Source organism: Scyliorhinus canicula, chromosome 1 (assembly GCF_902713615.1).
Source record: "Scyliorhinus canicula chromosome 1, sScyCan1.1, whole genome shotgun sequence".
NCBI lineage: Eukaryota > Metazoa > Chordata > Chondrichthyes > Carcharhiniformes > Scyliorhinidae > Scyliorhinus > Scyliorhinus canicula.
Genome location: NC_052146.1, coordinates 21,121,075 through 21,137,904, shown reverse-complemented (window position 1 = coordinate 21,137,904; position 16,830 = coordinate 21,121,075). Strand labels below are relative to the sequence as shown.

The 16,830-nt window shown below is 45.6% G+C and overlaps 1 protein-coding gene across 1 annotated transcript in view; it reads right to left on the bottom strand.

Annotated features, from left to right (window-relative positions):
• LOC119977565 (synaptic vesicle 2-related protein) overlaps positions 1-1,967 on the bottom strand; it is a 68,957-nt gene extending 66,990 nt beyond the window's left edge. The window contains exon 1 of the mRNA XM_038818696.1: positions 1,725-1,967. Within this exon, the coding sequence (XP_038674624.1) occupies positions 1,725-1,759 (35 nt within the window). The 5' untranslated portion in view covers positions 1,760-1,967. The remainder of the gene's footprint in view (positions 1-1,724) is intronic.
• Positions 1,968-16,830: the final 14,863 nt, after the last annotated feature.

Sequence of the window (16,830 nt, the reverse complement as noted above, 5' to 3'; positions counted from 1 at the left end):
TCCCATTGCCCAGCCCTATCTCCGTAGCCCTCTAAATTCATCACTTTCAAATATATATCCAGCTCTCTTTTGAAACCTCCAGTGGAATCCACCTCCACCACTCTTCCAAGCAATGAATTCCAAACCCCAACACCTCTCTGAGTAAAGACGTTTCTCCTCATCTAATTCCTAGCTGTCTTGCTGACCATCTTGAAATTGTGACCCCTAGTCACTGACATACCAACTAGTGGAAAAAAAAATCCTTCTTTACCCTGTCAAAATTGTTCAGGCTTCTGAACAGCTCAATAAGGTTCCCTCTTAATCTTCTCTGCTCCAGGAGAACACGCCCAATTTCTCCAATCTTTCCTTGTATCTAAAATTCCTCCTTCCTGGTCTCAGCCTAATAAATCCCCTCTGCACTCTCTCCAGGGCTTTAACATCCTTCCTTAAATAAGGTGCCCAGAACTGATCATAATATTCCAAATGTGGTCTGACCAATGATTTGTAGAGGTGTAGCATCACTTCCTTGCTTTTATACTCTATGCCTCTAGTTAGAACCCCAAGGATGCTGCAAGCCCTCTTAAAAACTCTTCTTCGGAACTCAAAAATTGTCAAAAATGTTAACTTTTGCAAACTATTCAACTAATTTTAAGCTTGAAAGCCAACCAAAATGCACTAAAGGTTAAAGCCCAATTTTATATTCCACTCTTAAGACAAACAAAACTAGGCATCTGGCCATTATCTCATTCACGGCATACTTCGACTCTTTATATAGATAATTGCAATGCACACAATCACAGTTTTTAATACCTCACTCAGAGGGAAACACAGAAAATTAGCCTGACGCTGATTTTAAAATTCGTGCAGCAAAACTCACATTCAATTTGAATTTTAAAAAATATTTTGAGTTACATATTAAAGCTTCTAAAGACAACTCGTTAGCAAAATATACAGCTTGTATCAAGATTTAAATAATTAACTTTTTTAAATCAATAACACATTCAAAGAGGCAAGGGTTGTTTTGATTTGCCTATGTCTGTTCTAGCTGAGTGTTGAACAACAGAAACTATTATTAATCCAGGAACTAGCCACAAGCTTTGAGTTGCCTTTGTCTTTATCACAATGTAAGTATTGGGATTAATTCCATTGGCAATCTGTAATTAGGTTGTCTCTGTGAAGATATTTAAAATACAGAATGAACTCACTGAGGAAGTACATATAGAATCAATAGAATTGTTAGACAGAGGAGGAAATCACTCAAATAATGGCTGGTAAGACGAAACTAATTCTGGACCATGCATTTTTTGAATAAATGCAACCTACAGTCCCACTCACTGAGTTAATTAGTTTAATAACAATAGATTTTTTTTTCAAACTGACGAACATTAAACCATATTATCAGGCATATTTATGTCTCTAATTTCCTGATTTTTACAACATTCAGACTTTAATGTTTTCTCTTTCTTTTGAATCAATTAACTGGCAACCCTCTCCCACTCAATAACATTGCAGACTTGCAAATACGATTAAATATAAAATGTAGTGTGCGACTTAACCATTTGTTTAATTTCAGCCAATGTTACTTAATTGGTCTCGGTGCTGTTCTTCATGCAATCGTGGCCGGTGACTGGGATCTGAATGAGAATCTGATGTTTCAGGCTGGCTGGGGGATGCACAGGCCTAGTCGTCAAAACGCAGACTTATCCATGTGTATCTATTTACATGGGTCGGGGACTTAGACTTACGGTAGGTGCCGAAGCTGAAAGAGGTCTTCGTCCATGATGGTGCGGTGCAGATGCCGGATGTCCCGGTCTCATCGCTCAGTGAGTGGCAGCGAAGGGAATCGCCGTTTACATTCTCACTGGAATCAGGAGATTGGCAAAGAAGCAACACCGAGACCGCGCCAGCTCCAACATACACTCCACAGCGCCGGATAGCGGCTGGGTTCAACAGCACAGTGCCAATCCTCAGCAAAGGGTTTCAGCACCGCAGCGGCGGACAGCAACAAAGCGCTAGAATGAACGCTGGGGTTCAGCACCAAGGTGGTGGACAGCGCCTCGCCAAGGCTTTGTTTTATTAATTCAGGCACTCTGGGCGTCGCTGGCTCGGCATTGCCCATCCCCAATTGCCCCTGAGAAGGTGGTGGTGAGCTGAAGGTGGTGGATAGGGTTCAGAACCTATACACGCAATCCAACACCACCACATGCCACGGTAGCACAGTGGTTAGCACTGTTGCTTCACAGCTCCAGGGTCCCAGTTTTGATTCCTGGCTTGGGTCACTGTCTGTGCGGAGTCTGCATGTTCTCCCCGTGTCTGCGTGGGTTTCCTCCCTGTGCTCCGGTTTCCTCCCACAAGTTCCAAAAGATGTGCTGTTAGGTGAATTGAACATTCTGAATTGCCCTTAGTGTCCAAAAAAGGTTAGGTGGGGTTATTGAGGTTCTGGAGATAGGGTGGAGGTGTGGGCATAAGTAGGGTGCTCATTCCAAAGGCCAGTGCAGACTCGATGGCCCAAATGGCCTCTTTCTGCACTGTAAATTCTATGAATTCCAGAACCCAAAGGGAAAATGCTGGAAAATCTCAGCAGATCTGGCAGCATCTGTAGGGGGATAAAAGAGCTAATGTTTCAAGTCCAGATGACCCTTTGTGACAAAGGGTCTTCTGGACTCGAAATGTTAGCTCTTTTCTCTCCCTACAGATGTTGCCAGACCTGCTGAGATTTTCCAGCATTTTCTCTTTGTTTTCAGATTCCAGCATCCACAGTCATTTGCTTTTATCCATGTTAAAGAATTCCAGAAAATTGATCCAACATTGATGAAGAAATGATGATGGATGATATATCTCCAAGTCAGAATGGTGTGAGAGTTGGAGGAGAATTTGGGAATGATGGTAATCCACTTGGTGCCGTTGTTACCCTGGATGCTGGAGGTTGTGTGTTTAGACAGTGGTGGTAAATTTCTGCAGGGTATCCTATAGCAGCAGAGTATGCTGTTTGTGAAAGAGATGGACATAATAATATAATAATCACTTATTGTCACAAGTAGGCTTCAATGAAGTTACTGTGAAAAGTCCCTAGTCGCCACATTCCGGCGCCTGTTCGGGGAGGCCGGTGCGGGAATTGAACCTGCGCTGCTGGCTGTGTTCTGCATTACAAGCCAGCGATTTAGCCCACTGTGTTAACCAGCCCCTATTGAGACATTGAGACCAGTGGGTGAGGTGGTGATCAGACAGACTGTTGGTCAGTATCTAGGTTATGGCATGCTGTTGTAGCTGCATCCTTCCAAACATCTGGAGGTATGTCATCATATTCCAAATTGTCCCTTATGGGTGGTGGAGAGGCTTCAGGGAGTCTGGGGTTTCAGTCATTGCAGAAAACTCTGCCTTTCACCTGAACTAGTATCCACTGCATTTGTTTTTCTGGTCCACTTGAGCTATTGGCCAATGGTGTTATTAGTCTGGGACTTGGCCACAGTAATGTATTTGAACACCAAAGGAAGATGGTTAAGCTCACTCTTGTTGGTGGTGTCAGTGTTGTACTGGAGTAAGTTAGATAAGCCAGGCAAGTGGTCTAGGTGTAATAGTTGGCACAATTAGTGTCAGTAATTATGAAGACAGAGAGTTGCAGGATTGAACCCTAACTGTATTGAGTGAACAGATCTTAGTTAAAGTGGCAGTTGGTGTATGACTGTTGGTCTCAATATCTATGAGCTGGAAAGGAGAAAATCAGTGCTATCCAGTGATCTTTAAGTGTGTGTGTTAAAATGGACATTGTTTCAACATAGTGTTGGTGTTAGCAGTAATGCTTGTGCGTTGAATAGCTTAAGGAATCTCACTGTTTCAACACACATTTGATTAATTCTCACTTCGATGAGGTATTGCACCCAGCTCCTGTGGAACAATTGATAGCTTGAGGCTGGAGAGAAAGGGAAATAATTGGCGACAAAGAAAGTACCCAACACAGTTAAGGGCAGCTCGAGGAAAGCTTGAGGGTGTAAGTAGATCCATGGAGAAAATAATCCTGGATTCCATGAAATATTAATGAGATCTTATGTTGTAACATCGCCAGCTGTTGTAAATTTGCTTTCAAACAAAACTAGATGCAATGGGGGAGAGTCTGACACAGAATACAAAATTATTTCAGTTTTTAGATCAGGAAGGTTTGTAGAGAGACTGATGAAACTAACACATGAACATATGCATGAGGAGCAGGAGGAGGCCATTCAGCCCTTCAAGCCGTCATTCTATAAGATCATGGCTGATCTGATTGTGGTGTCTACTTTTCTTAATTCCATATTCAGCCTATCCCAATAACTTTTAGAACATAGAACATAGAACATTACAGCGCAGTACAGGCCTTTTGGCCCACGATGTTGCGCCGACCTGTGAAACCCCTCTAAAGTCCCTCTACACTATTCCCTTATTGTCCATATGCCTATCCAATGACCATTTGAATGCGTTTAGTGTTGGCGAGTCCACTACTGTTGCAGGCAGGGCATTCCACGCCCTTACTACTCTCTGAGTAAAGAACCTACCTCTGACATCTGTCCTATATCTATCGCCCCTCAATTTAAAGCTATGTCCCCTCGTGCTGGACATCACCATCCAAGGAAAAAGGCTCTCACTGCCCACCCTATCTAATCCTCTGATCATCTTGTATGCCTCACACTCCCTTGTTAGTCAAAAATCTATCTACCTCACCTTGAAAATAGTAATTGATCTGCCTCTGCCATTCTCCAGGAAAGAGAGCTCCAAAGATTCATGTCCCTCTAAGAGAAAAAAATATTTTCATCTCCATCTTAAATGGAGACCTCATAAACTGTGACCCCTCATTCTCCCACAAGGGGAAATGTCTTTTAAATATCCACTCTGTCAAGTCCCCCCAGGATCTTAAATATTTCAATAAGATCATCTCCCATTCTTCTAAACTCCAATGGCTACAGGCCCAATCTGTCCAACCTTTCCTCAGAAGATAAGCCCCCCCATCTCCGGTGTCAGTCGAGAAAACCTTCTCAGAATTGCTTCTAACACATTTATATTCTGTCTTAAATAAGGGGACAAAAACGGCACACGTTACTCTAGATATGGTTTCACCAGCACTCTGTACAACTGTATCAAAACATCTCTACTTTTATATTCCATTTCCCTTACAATAAACACCAACATTCCATTTTCAATTCCTGATCATACGTTGTAACTGCATACTAATGTCTTGTGATACATGTACTAGGACACCCAGGTCCTTCTGTACCTCAGAGTTCTGCAATCTCTCCACTTCATTAAAATGCTGCTTTTCGATCCTTCCTGCCAAAGTGGAAAAGTCCACATTTTCCCACATAATGCTCCACCTGCCACATTTTTATCCACTCACTTAACCTATCTATGTCCCTTTGCAGATTCCTAATGTTCTCTTCACAGCTTACACTCCTGCTGACTTTGTGTCATCAGAAAATTCAATCCTTTCATCCAAGTCATTGATATAAGTTATAGATAGATGAGGCCCACCACTGATCGCTGCAGCAATCCACTTAGTCACATCTTACCAACCCAAAAATGACACATTTATCCAAATTCTCTGTTTCCTGTCAGACAAACAATCTTCTAACCATGCGAATATGTTACCACCACCTACATGCACTCTTATTTTGTGGAGTATCCTTTTGATGTGACAACTTGTCAAATGCCTTCCGGAAACCTAAATCCAGCACATCCACATTGTAGAAGTATCCTCACTGCAATAATGATTAAAGAAGGGTGCAGTCCAGGTTTTGATAAAGGGAAATGATGATGTGAATGCTCAGAGATGGTTTGTAAAGAAGAATAAACCAGAGAGCACGGCCACAAAAGAAATAAACAATGGCCAGGATTTACTGCGTAACCTGCCACTTGTTACGTGGCAGTGGGAGACAGCTCACCACTGGCTGGCAGCGGGGTCTTCTGCTCCAGCCTTTGTCAACAGGGTTTCCCATTGAAAGTGCCCCTTGCCACCAGGGAACCTGCAGCATGGGTGCACTATTGGTGGGACCGGAAGATTCCGTCGGCGTAAATGGCAGGAAAGTTCCTGCTTATGCATTAAACATTCTTTAAGCAATAATCTCTTCACAGTCAATCATGATCTTATGGAACAGATTGTATCCTGATGAAAGAAGCATCAAACCATTCACATAATCCACGCCTCATTATTGCAAAATAATTGTGAATGGGTTTTAACCACTTACGTTCCTGCAATAATGAAACACCACATAGGCTGCAATTCTGAAATAAACATTTAATGCTGTAAAAACTCAACAGGTCTGGCAGCATCTGTGGTGAAAGAAATAAAGTGAATGGTCAGAGTTTTATGCTCCCCCCAGGTCGATTCTGAGGAAGCAGAGGAGCGTAAAATTGCATGGACAGGGTTCCCTCCGGGGTCCCGCGCATCCCGACCTAGACACAATTTTACGGTAAGCCAGACAGGGCCTCAGACAGGAAGCCTGCCCATGCCCACATTAAGCCCTTATGTGGCCGTTAAGTGGCACCATAGAAAGCATCCTATCTGGCTGCACCACAGCCTGGTATGGTGACTGCTTGGCCCAAGACCGTAAGAAACAACAGAGTCGTGAACACAGCCCAGTCCATCACGCAAACCTGCCTCCCATTCATTGATTCCCGCTGCCTTTGGAAAGTGGGCAGCATAATCAAAGACCCCTCCCACCCGGGTTATTCTCTCTTCCAGCCTCTTCCATCGGGCAGGAGATACAAAAGTCTGAGAACACGCACTAACAAGTTCAAAAACAGCTTCTTCCCCGCTGTTACCACACTCCTGGACTCCTGAATGACCCTCTTGTGGGCTTCACTGATCTCTCCACACATCTTCTCTACTGAGTAGCACTACATTCCGTGTGCTTCTCCCGATGTCTGTGTCTATGTATTTACATTGTGTATTTATCATATGTCCTATGTTGTTTCAAGTATGGAGCGATATGTCTGGACTGTACGCAGAACAATAGTATTCACTGTACCTCGGTATGGTGACAATAAACCCAAATCCAAATCCTATATTCGCTGCCTAACACCACTTTAGAAGCTTCATCATCACAGGGACATCTCTTGTTCAAAAGTAAGTCCCATCAGCATCTTCTCATGGCAACTGAGGGTGAAGAATTAGCAGAGCTTGTCCAATGTGTCTACATGCCAAGTACTGATAAAAACACTCCTGGAACCTGTTACACACATGCACATACTCACGCACACACTTAGATACAGTGAGATGATCATTCAAAAGATAGATGTGTACACTCAGATATATTCCATATCAGGCCATATTCCCATGTGGTTTGGCACCAGTGCAGTTGGGCAGCAAGGTAGCATTGTGGATAGCACAATTGCTTCGCAGCTCCAGGGTCCCAGGTTGGATTCTGGCTTGGGTCACTGTGCGGAGTCAGCACATTCTCACCATGTCTGCGTGGGTTTCCTCCGGGTGCTCCGGTTTCCTCCCACAGTCCAAAGATGTGCAGGTTAGGTGGATTGGCCATGATAAATTGCCCTTAGTGTCCAAAATTGCCTTTAGTGTTGGATGGGGTTACTGGGTTATGGGGATAGGGTGGAGGTGTTGACCTTGGGTAGGGTGTTCTTTCCAGGAGCCGGTACAGACTCGATGGGCCGAATGGCCTCCTTCTGCACTGTAAATTCTATGATAATCTATGATACAGTGTATTTCTGAATCCATCAGATGTGCAAGATTCATAATTAAAACATTTGTTTTGAATTAATTTTCCAAAAGTAAAAAAAGTGGTTTCTGTGATTATGATCTGCTAAATTTTCGGCTTCAACTTTAGCTCCCTCGCTAGGCATGCTGAGCTTGGGTAAGCAGGTAAGCAAGTGAACAGAGATCTAAAGTCATTTTCTTTTAATGCGGGCGTCGCTAGTTAGGCCAGTATTTATTGCCCACCCCTAGTTGCCCTTCAGAAGGTGGTAGTGAGTTGCCTTCTTGAACCGCTGCAGTCCTTGAGGTGTAGGGACACCCACTGTGCTGTTAGGGAGAGAGTTCCAGGATGTTACCCCAGCGACAGCGAAGGAACGGAGATATATTTCCAAGTCAGGATGGGTTGCAGCTTGGAGTGGAACCTCCAGGTGGTGGGGTTCCCAGGTATCTACTGCTCTGGTCCTTCTACAAAATGGAACACTCACTAACCTCTCCTACATCTATTTAAAAATGTCTAGTTAAATGCCTTCAGTAATACATTCACTCTGATCTAATTGCTTTTTCCTGTTGCCTAGGATGTTAAAAAAAATTCTGTTAAAACATTGTTGAGCAATCAAGACTAATTGGCATTTTTAGCAGGCAAGGCAGTGGGTGGTGATATTGTCACTGGTGATCCAGAGACCTAGGGTAATGCTCTAGGGACCCAGGTTCGAAGGAAATTGAATCCAATAAATATCTGGAACTCAAAGTCTAATGATAACCATAAAACCATTGTCGATTGTCGTAAAAAACCCACTTGGTTTACCAATGTCCTTTAGGGAAGGAAATCTGCCATCCTTACCAGGCCTGGCCTACATGTGACTCCAGACCCACAGCAATGTGGTTGTCTCTTACCTGCCCTCAGAGACGGCCTAGTAAGTCATTCAGTTGCATCAAAAACACTACAAAGCCAATAAAAAGGAAAGACCCCGGATGGACCAACCATCAACCTCAGCATTGGATGCAGCAATGGCAAACCAGCACTGTTGATCCTGTAAGGTCCTCCTTATGAGCACCTGGGGACTTGCGCCAAAGATGGAAGAGCTGTCTCACAGACTTGCCAAGCAACGGCCGGACATAGTCATTACTCACAGAATTACACATCACAGATAACCATAAGACCATAAGACATAGGAGCGGAAGTAAGGCCATTCGGCCCATCGAGTCCACTCCACCATTCAATCATGGTTGATTTCAACTCCATTTACCCGCTCTCTCCCCATAGCCCTTAATTCCTCGAGAAATCAAGAATTTATCAATTTCTGTCTTAAAGACACTCAATGTCCCGGCCTCCACCACCCTCTGTGGCAATGAATTCCACAGACCTACCACTCTCTGGCTGAAGAAATCCCAGACAGCACTATGACCATTCCTGGGTATGTGCTGTCCAATGGGCGGGACAGACCCAGTAGAGGTGGTGACACAGTGATCTCCAGTTGGGAGGGAGGTGACCTGGGAGTCTTGAATATTGACTCTTGTCCCCATGAGGTCTAATGGCTTCATGTCAAACATGGGCAAGGAAGCCTCCTGCTGATTACCACGTACCACCCACGATGAGCTGATGAATCAGTACTCCTCCATTTGGAACACCACTTGGGAGGAGCACTGAGGTTGGCAAGGGCGCAGAATATGCTCTGGGTGGGGGACTTCCATGTCCATCACCAAGAGTGGCTCAGTGGGGCCCACAACTGACCGAGCTGGTCGAGTCCTAAAGAATATATCTACTGGACTGGGTCTATGACAGGTGATGAAGGAACCAACAAGAGGGAAACATACACTAGACCTCAGCCTCACCAACCTGCCTGCTGTAGAAGCACCTGTCCATGACACTATCGGTAGAAGTGACCACCACACAGTCCTTGTGTAGACAAAGTCCCGTCTTCACTTTGATAATACTATCTATCGTGTTGTGTGGCTCTAACATCATGCTAAATGGGATAGATTCAGAACAGGTCTAGCAACTCAAGACCGGGCATCCATGAGGTGCTGTGGACCTTCAGCAGCAGCAAAATTGCATTCAACCACAATCTGCAACCTCATGGCCTGGCATATACCCCACTCTACCATTACCAAGCCAAGGGATCAACCCTGGTTCAATGAAGAGTGCAGGAGAGCGTGCCAGGAGCAACATCAGGCATACCGAAAAATGAGATGTCAACCTGGTGAAACTACAACACGGGACTACTTGTGTGCCAAAAAACATAAGCAGCAAGTGATAGACAGAGCTAAGTGATCCCACAACCAATGGATCAGATCTAAGCTCTGCAGTCCTGACACAGTGCAAATGGTGGTGGCCAATTAAACAACTCACTGGAGGAGGAAGCTCCACAAATATCCCCAACCTCAATGATGTAGGAACCCAGCACATCAGTGCAAACGACAAGACTGAGGCATTCATAATAATCTTCAGGCGGATATGCCAAGTGGATGATCCATCTTGGTCTCCTCCAGAGGTCCCCAACATCACAGTTGTCAGTCTTTAGCCAATACCATTCACTCCATGTGATATGGGGCTGGTTTAGCTCACTCAGCTAAATCGCTGGTTTTTAAAGCAGACCAAGCAGGCCAGCAGCATGGTTCGATTCCCGTACCAGCCTCCCCGGACAGGTGCTGGAATGTGGCGACTAGGGGCTTTTCAAAGTAACTTCATTGAAGCCTACTCGTGACAATAAGCGATTTTCATTTAATTTTCATTCATTTCATATCAAGAAATGGCTGAAGGCACTGGATACTGCAAAGGCTTTGGGCCCTGACAATATTCCGGCAATTGTATTGAAGACCTGTGCTCCAGGACTTGCTGCACCCCTAGCCAAGCTGTTCCAGTACAGCTATAACACTGGCATCTACCCGGCAATGTAGAGAATTGCCCAGGTGTGTCCTGTACACAAGAAAGAGGACAAATGCAACCCAGTCAATTACCGCCATCTCAGTCTACGCTCAATCATCAGTAAAGTAATGGAAGGGGCCATCAGCAATGCTATCAAGTGGCACTTACTTAGTATTAACCTGCTCACTGACGCTCAGTTTGGGTTCCACCAAGGTCACTCAGATCCTGACCTGATTACAGCATTGGTTCAAACATGGATAAATGAGCTGAACTCCAGAGGTGAGATAAGAGTGACTGTCCTTGACATCAAGACAGCATTAAAAAAAAAATTTAGAGTACCCAATTTTGTTTCCAATTAGGGGGCAATTTAGCGTGGCCTATCTACCTACCCTGCACATCTTATTGTGGGGGTGAGACCCACGCAAACATGGGGGAAATGTGCAAACTCACATGGACAGCGACCTGGGGCTGGGATCAAACTCAGGTCCTTGGCACTGTTTGGCAGCAGTGATAACCATTGTGCCACCATGCTGATCAAGGCAGCATGTGATCGATTATGTTGAGGATAGCAAATGTGGTCCCTTTGTTCAAGAAGGGGAGTAGAGATAACCCCGGTAACTATAGGCCGGTGAGCCTAACGTCTGTGGTGGGTAAAGTCTTGGAGAGGATTATAAAAGATACGATTTATAATCATCTAGATAGGAATAATATGATTAGGGACAGTCAACATGGTTTTGTGAAGGGTAGGTCATGCCTCACAAACCTTATCGAGTTCTTTGAGAAGGTGACTGAACAGGTAGACGAGGGTAGAGCAGTTGATGTGGTGTATATGGATTTCAGTAAAGCGTTTGATAAGGTTCCCCACGGTCGTCTATTGCAGAAAATACGGAGGCTGGGGATTGAGGGTGATTTAGAGATGTGGATCAGAAATTGGCTAGTTGAAAGAAGACAGAGAGTGGTAGTTGATGGGAAATGTTCAGAATGGAGTTCAGTTACGAGTGGCGTACCACAAGGATCTGTTCTGGGGCCGTTGCTGTTTGTCATTTTTATAAATGACCTAGAGGAGGGCGCAGAAGGATGGGTGAGTAAATTTGCAGACGACACTAAAGTCGGTGGAGTTGTAGACAGTGCGGAAGGATGTTGCAGGTTACAGAGGGACATAGATAAGCTGCAGAGCTGGGCTGAGAGGTGGCAAATGGAGTTTAATGTGGAGAAGTGTGAGGTGATTCACTTTGGAAAGAATAACAGAAATGCGGAATATTTGGCTAATGGTAAAATTCTTGGTAGTGTGGATGAGCAGAGGGATCTCGGTGTCCATGTACATAGATCCCTGAAAGTTGCCACCCAGGTTGATAGGGTTGTGAAGAAGGCCTATGGTGTGTTGGCCTTTATTGGTAGAGGGATTGAGTTCCGGAGCCATGAGGTCATGTTGCAGTTGTACAAAACTCTAGTACGGCCGCATTTGGAGTATTGCGTACAGTTCTGGTCGCCTCATTATAGGAAGGACGTGGAAGCTTTGGAACGGGTGCAGAGGAGATTTACCAGGATGTTGCCTGGTATGGAGGGAAAATCTTATGAGGAAAGGCTGATGGACTTGAGGTTGTTTTCGTTAGAGAGAAGAAGGTTAAGAGGTGACTTAATAGAGGCATACAAAATGATCAGAGGGTTAGATAGGGTGGACAGCGAGAGCCTTCTCCCGCGGATGGAGGTGGCTAGCACGAGGGGACATAGCCTTAAATTGAGGGGTAATAGATATAGGACAGAGGTCAGAGGTGGGTTTTTTACGCAAAGAGTGGTGAGGCCGTGGAATGCCCTACCTGCAACAGTAGTGAACATGCCAACATTGAGGGCATTTAAAAATTTATTGGATAAGCATATGGATGATAAGGGCATAGTGTAGGTTAGATGGCCTTTAGATTTTTTCCATGTCGGTGCAACATCGAGGGCCGAAGGGCCTGTACTGCGCTGTATCGTTCTATGTTCTATGTTCTATGTTCTATGTTCTATGTTCTATGTCATTAAGATGCACTGGTCACTCCACTAACGGCCAAGATGCTTACGAGCACCTTGGTGGCAGAATTTGACAAACACTGGCGGGAATTTTGCAAATCAATGGAAGAGGCCTTGGCTCCTATCTGTTTGGTGTTGGAGAGGACCAACAAAACGGTAAAGGTACATGGGGCCATGATACAAGGCATGGAGGTGACCTATTGAGGCCGAGCGACCAGATTGCCTCTCTGGAAGTGGAGATGTCTCTGATGGTTAATGTGAATAAAGCGCTAAAGGCCAAAATGAACGTTTTGGAGAATCGTTCCAGGAGACAAAACATCTGAATTGTGGGGCTGGCAGAGGGGGTGGGAAGCCCATCCCCCACAGAGTATTATGTGGAGATGTTTGGGAAGATGGTGGGGGAGGATGGACTTGCGTCCCCTCCCAAGCTTGACCGAGCCCACCGGACACTCCGGCAGAAGCCTGGTCCTGGCAAACCACGGTAATTGTGAAGTTTCACAGCTTCAAAGAAAAGAGCGGTTCCTGACATGGGCAGGAGAGCATCGCGACTACAAATGGGAAGATCACACCATCAGGTATTTCAGAATGGGGAGCGGAGCTGGCAAAGAAGCGGGCTGCGTTCAACTAAGCCAAGGACGCCCCGTACAAATGCGGTGTCCGGTTTGGGATGGCGTACTCGGCCCGGCTAAGAGTGACTCTTGAGGGGAAAAAACTATTCGAGGTAGGTGGATTCCTTTCCAAAGCAGGGTGATTGAGGTTTTTGGATATTGGGGATGGCCATGCTGATATGTAATTGTTGGGGTTCCTTGTTCATGTTTGCAATATTTTGTTATTGTTGGGGTTGAATGTTATATAAGTTGGACTTATATAATAATAATCTTTATTATTGTCACAAGTAGGCTGCAGTTAACACTGCAATGAAGTTACTGTGAAAAGCCCCTAGTCGTCACACTCTGATGCCTGTTAGGAAACCAGAGCAGCTGGAGGAAACCCACGCAGACACGGGGAGATGTGCAGACTCCGCACAGGCAGTGACCCAAGCCGGGATTCGAACCTGGCGCTGTGAAGCAACAGTGCTAGCCACTATGGAATACTGTGTTTTATGGGTTTTTTATACTTTGTGTTTTTGTTGAGCATTTTTCATCTGGGTGGGAGCCGCCCTGCTCGCTGAAGAGTTAGCTAACGCGAGCAGCAGCGGTGTCAAGGATTGACTGCAGCTCATTATAATAGTTCTGTTCTAGATAATGAGCTGAGTGTTTTTGTTCTGTTTGGGGTTAGGTTTAGTTGAAGTTGGTTTTAGTTCATGTTTGCCTCACTGTTTTCTGTATGTGTATTTGGGTGCCGTAGTGTCTGAGGGTGAGGATGAGGGGGGAGTGGGGTGGAGGGTAGGGGTAGTTTGCTGACGGTGACTGCAGGTTTTTCTATGGTTAATCTTGGTAGTGGGTTTGGCCATCTTGGATGGGCCTGGTTGCTGTACTTTCTGTGTACCTATTGGATAGTCCCCCTTGGTGGAAATGGCTGACTCTGGATTGAGGGGGATGGGAGGCTCACAATTCGTTTGGCCACCTGGAATATCAGGGGGTAGAATGGCCCGGTGAAAAGATGGAGGGCATCTGCCCACCTTAAGAGTTCAAATTCCGATGTTTTGCGGATCAGAGACCAGGCAAGACTATGGAAGGGGTGGGTGGGACAAGTGATCGGGCTTTGATGGTCGGGCTCGGGGGGGGGGGGGGGGGGGGGGGGCAATATTAAATAATGAAATGGTTCAGTTTTCTGCTGCTAAGGTCTTGGCCAACCCCAATGGCAGACATGTTATTGTCTGTGGATATTTGGCTTGCACCTTGCTTCTGATTAATATCTATGATCCAAACTGGGATGACAAGGATTTTATTCACAAACTGCTGACCTCCATCCCCGATTTGGATTCACATCAGCTTATTCTAGCTGGTGATTTGTACTGTGTTCTGGACCCCAGGCTGGATTGGTTCAAATCTCTGACTCCATCAGGGTTGGCCAGCGTTTGTTGTATTTCACAGTACAGATGGGGAAGGGGATTGGGAGGTGCGGGGGGGGGGGGGGGGGGGGGGGGGGGCTGCAGATCCGTGGCACTTTTTGCACCCGGGTGAAACAGATTTCTCTTTTTTCTCCCATGTGCATCAGGTATACTCACGGATCGATTTTTTGGTGGTGGATGGGTCTCTCCTCCCTTTTGTGGAGGTGATGGGTTACTCGGTGATTGTGAGTTCAGACCATGCCCCACACTTTGTTGATTTGGCAGCAGAGTCAGACCACTCCCAGTGTCCACCATGGAGACTGGACACGGCATTATTAGCGGACAAGAGGTTTTGGGAACACATGTCCACCCCCATTGGAGAGTATGTTAAATTTAAAGGAAGGGAGTCAATCTCACCTTCTACACTGTGGGAAACCCTTAAGGTTGTTATCGAAGGGGAGATCATTTCCTACAAAGTGTACGTAGTAAAGACAGCGAGGGCAGACCAGCGCAGGCTGGTGGACTCCATTCTTGAGATGGACCACAGTACTCACTTGCCCCAAGCCCGGGGTTGTTGGCAAGTAGGAAAAGACTACAGACACAATTTGAATTATTCTCAATGAATAATGTGGTGGGCCAGTTGCGACGTTCGAGGGGTGTAGTTTAGGAACACGGGGAAAAGACCAGCCGCCTCTTAGCTCACCAACTGAGATGGCAGGCTGCTTCCCGGGAGATCGTACAGGTACTGGATTTGAGCGGCAGTCAGGTTTCCCCCTCCTCAGATCAATGCAGCTTTTGCAACATTTTATGGAGCTCTTTATAGATTGAAGCTCTTGATGAAGAGTTTGGCCATGGTGGATTTTTTAGATGGATTATCTATCCCAACTGTGGAAGTGGAGAGGTATGAAGAGTTGGACTCCATAAGACATAGGAGCAGAATTAGGCCATTCGGCCCGTTGACTCTGCTCCGCATTGAGCCCAGAGGAAATTATGCATTGGGTTGATGCAGATGGGTAAAGCTCCCAGCCCAGATGGCTTCCCCATTGAATTTTAGAAGAGGTTTGCTGAGCAACTGGTACCTTTAATTCTAGATATGTTTAATGATTTATCATCCCGGGGTTCGTTGCCTCTATCTCCTTGATTCTCAAGAAAGGCAAAGACCCAACAGAGTGTGGGTCTTATCGACCTATTTCACTTTTAAATGCGGATGTTAAATTACTTACCAAAGTGCTGAAGCTGCGGATGGAGCCCTGCCTCCCAGAGGTGATCTCAGAAGACTAGGCAGGTTTTGTTAAGGGTCAGCAATCAATATTGCCTGCTAAATGTTGTCCTTTCCCCCTCCTCGGTGCCTGAACCGCAGGTGATTGTTTCCCTAGATGTCAAAAATGTATTTGTTAGGGTGGAGTGGGAATATCTCTTTGAGATTCTTGGGACGTTTGGATTTGGGCAAAAATTTATATCCTGGATTTGGATGACTGTATAGGGCCTCCATTGATAATGCTCACACGATTGCTTGAATTCTGGCTACTTCCCACTCAATAGGGGCACAAGGCAGGGATGTCCATTGTCTCCACTTTGCTTACCATTTGCTTTGGTAATAAAACTGCTCGCCATAGCGCTGAGAGCTTCCAGTAGGTAGATTGGCAAAATTAAGGAGGGGTGGATGTTGCTCTTAGAGGCCGGCTAACCACACTCATATGTTCTGGTCTTGTCCTATGTTAGTACGTTTTTGCGTCTCTTTCTTTAACACCTTGTCAGAAATACTCAATGTTGACTTGGAGCCATGTCTGTTGGTGGCCATTTTCAGAGTGTCAGACTTGCTGGTATTTCAGACGGGGGTTAAGGTGGATATCCTCGTCTTTGCCTCATTAATACCCCGGAGACAAGATCTGCTTGGGCGGGGGAACCCCAGTCACCCAGTGCCTCAGCTTAGTAGGGTCGATAGAAAGGTTCTTCCTAAGGTGGCAGCCATTCATTTCCTTTATTTTTCTTTTTAAAATTTGGGGAACCCAATTAATTTTTTCCAATTAAGGGGCAATTTAGCCTGGCCAATCCACCTACCCCGCACATCTTTGGGTTGTGGGGGCGAAACCTACGCAAACACGGGGAGAATGTGCAAACTCCACATGGACAGTGACCCAGAGCCGGGATCGAACCTGGGACCTTGGTGTCGTGAGGCAGCAGAGTGCTAACCACTGTGCCACTGTGCTGCCCGAGATTTCCTTTTTTAAAGAGTTAGTCACTACCAGTTGTTAAGGGGTTTAGTTTAGTTCTATGGGGTTAAGTTAATTGGCGCTTTTGTTT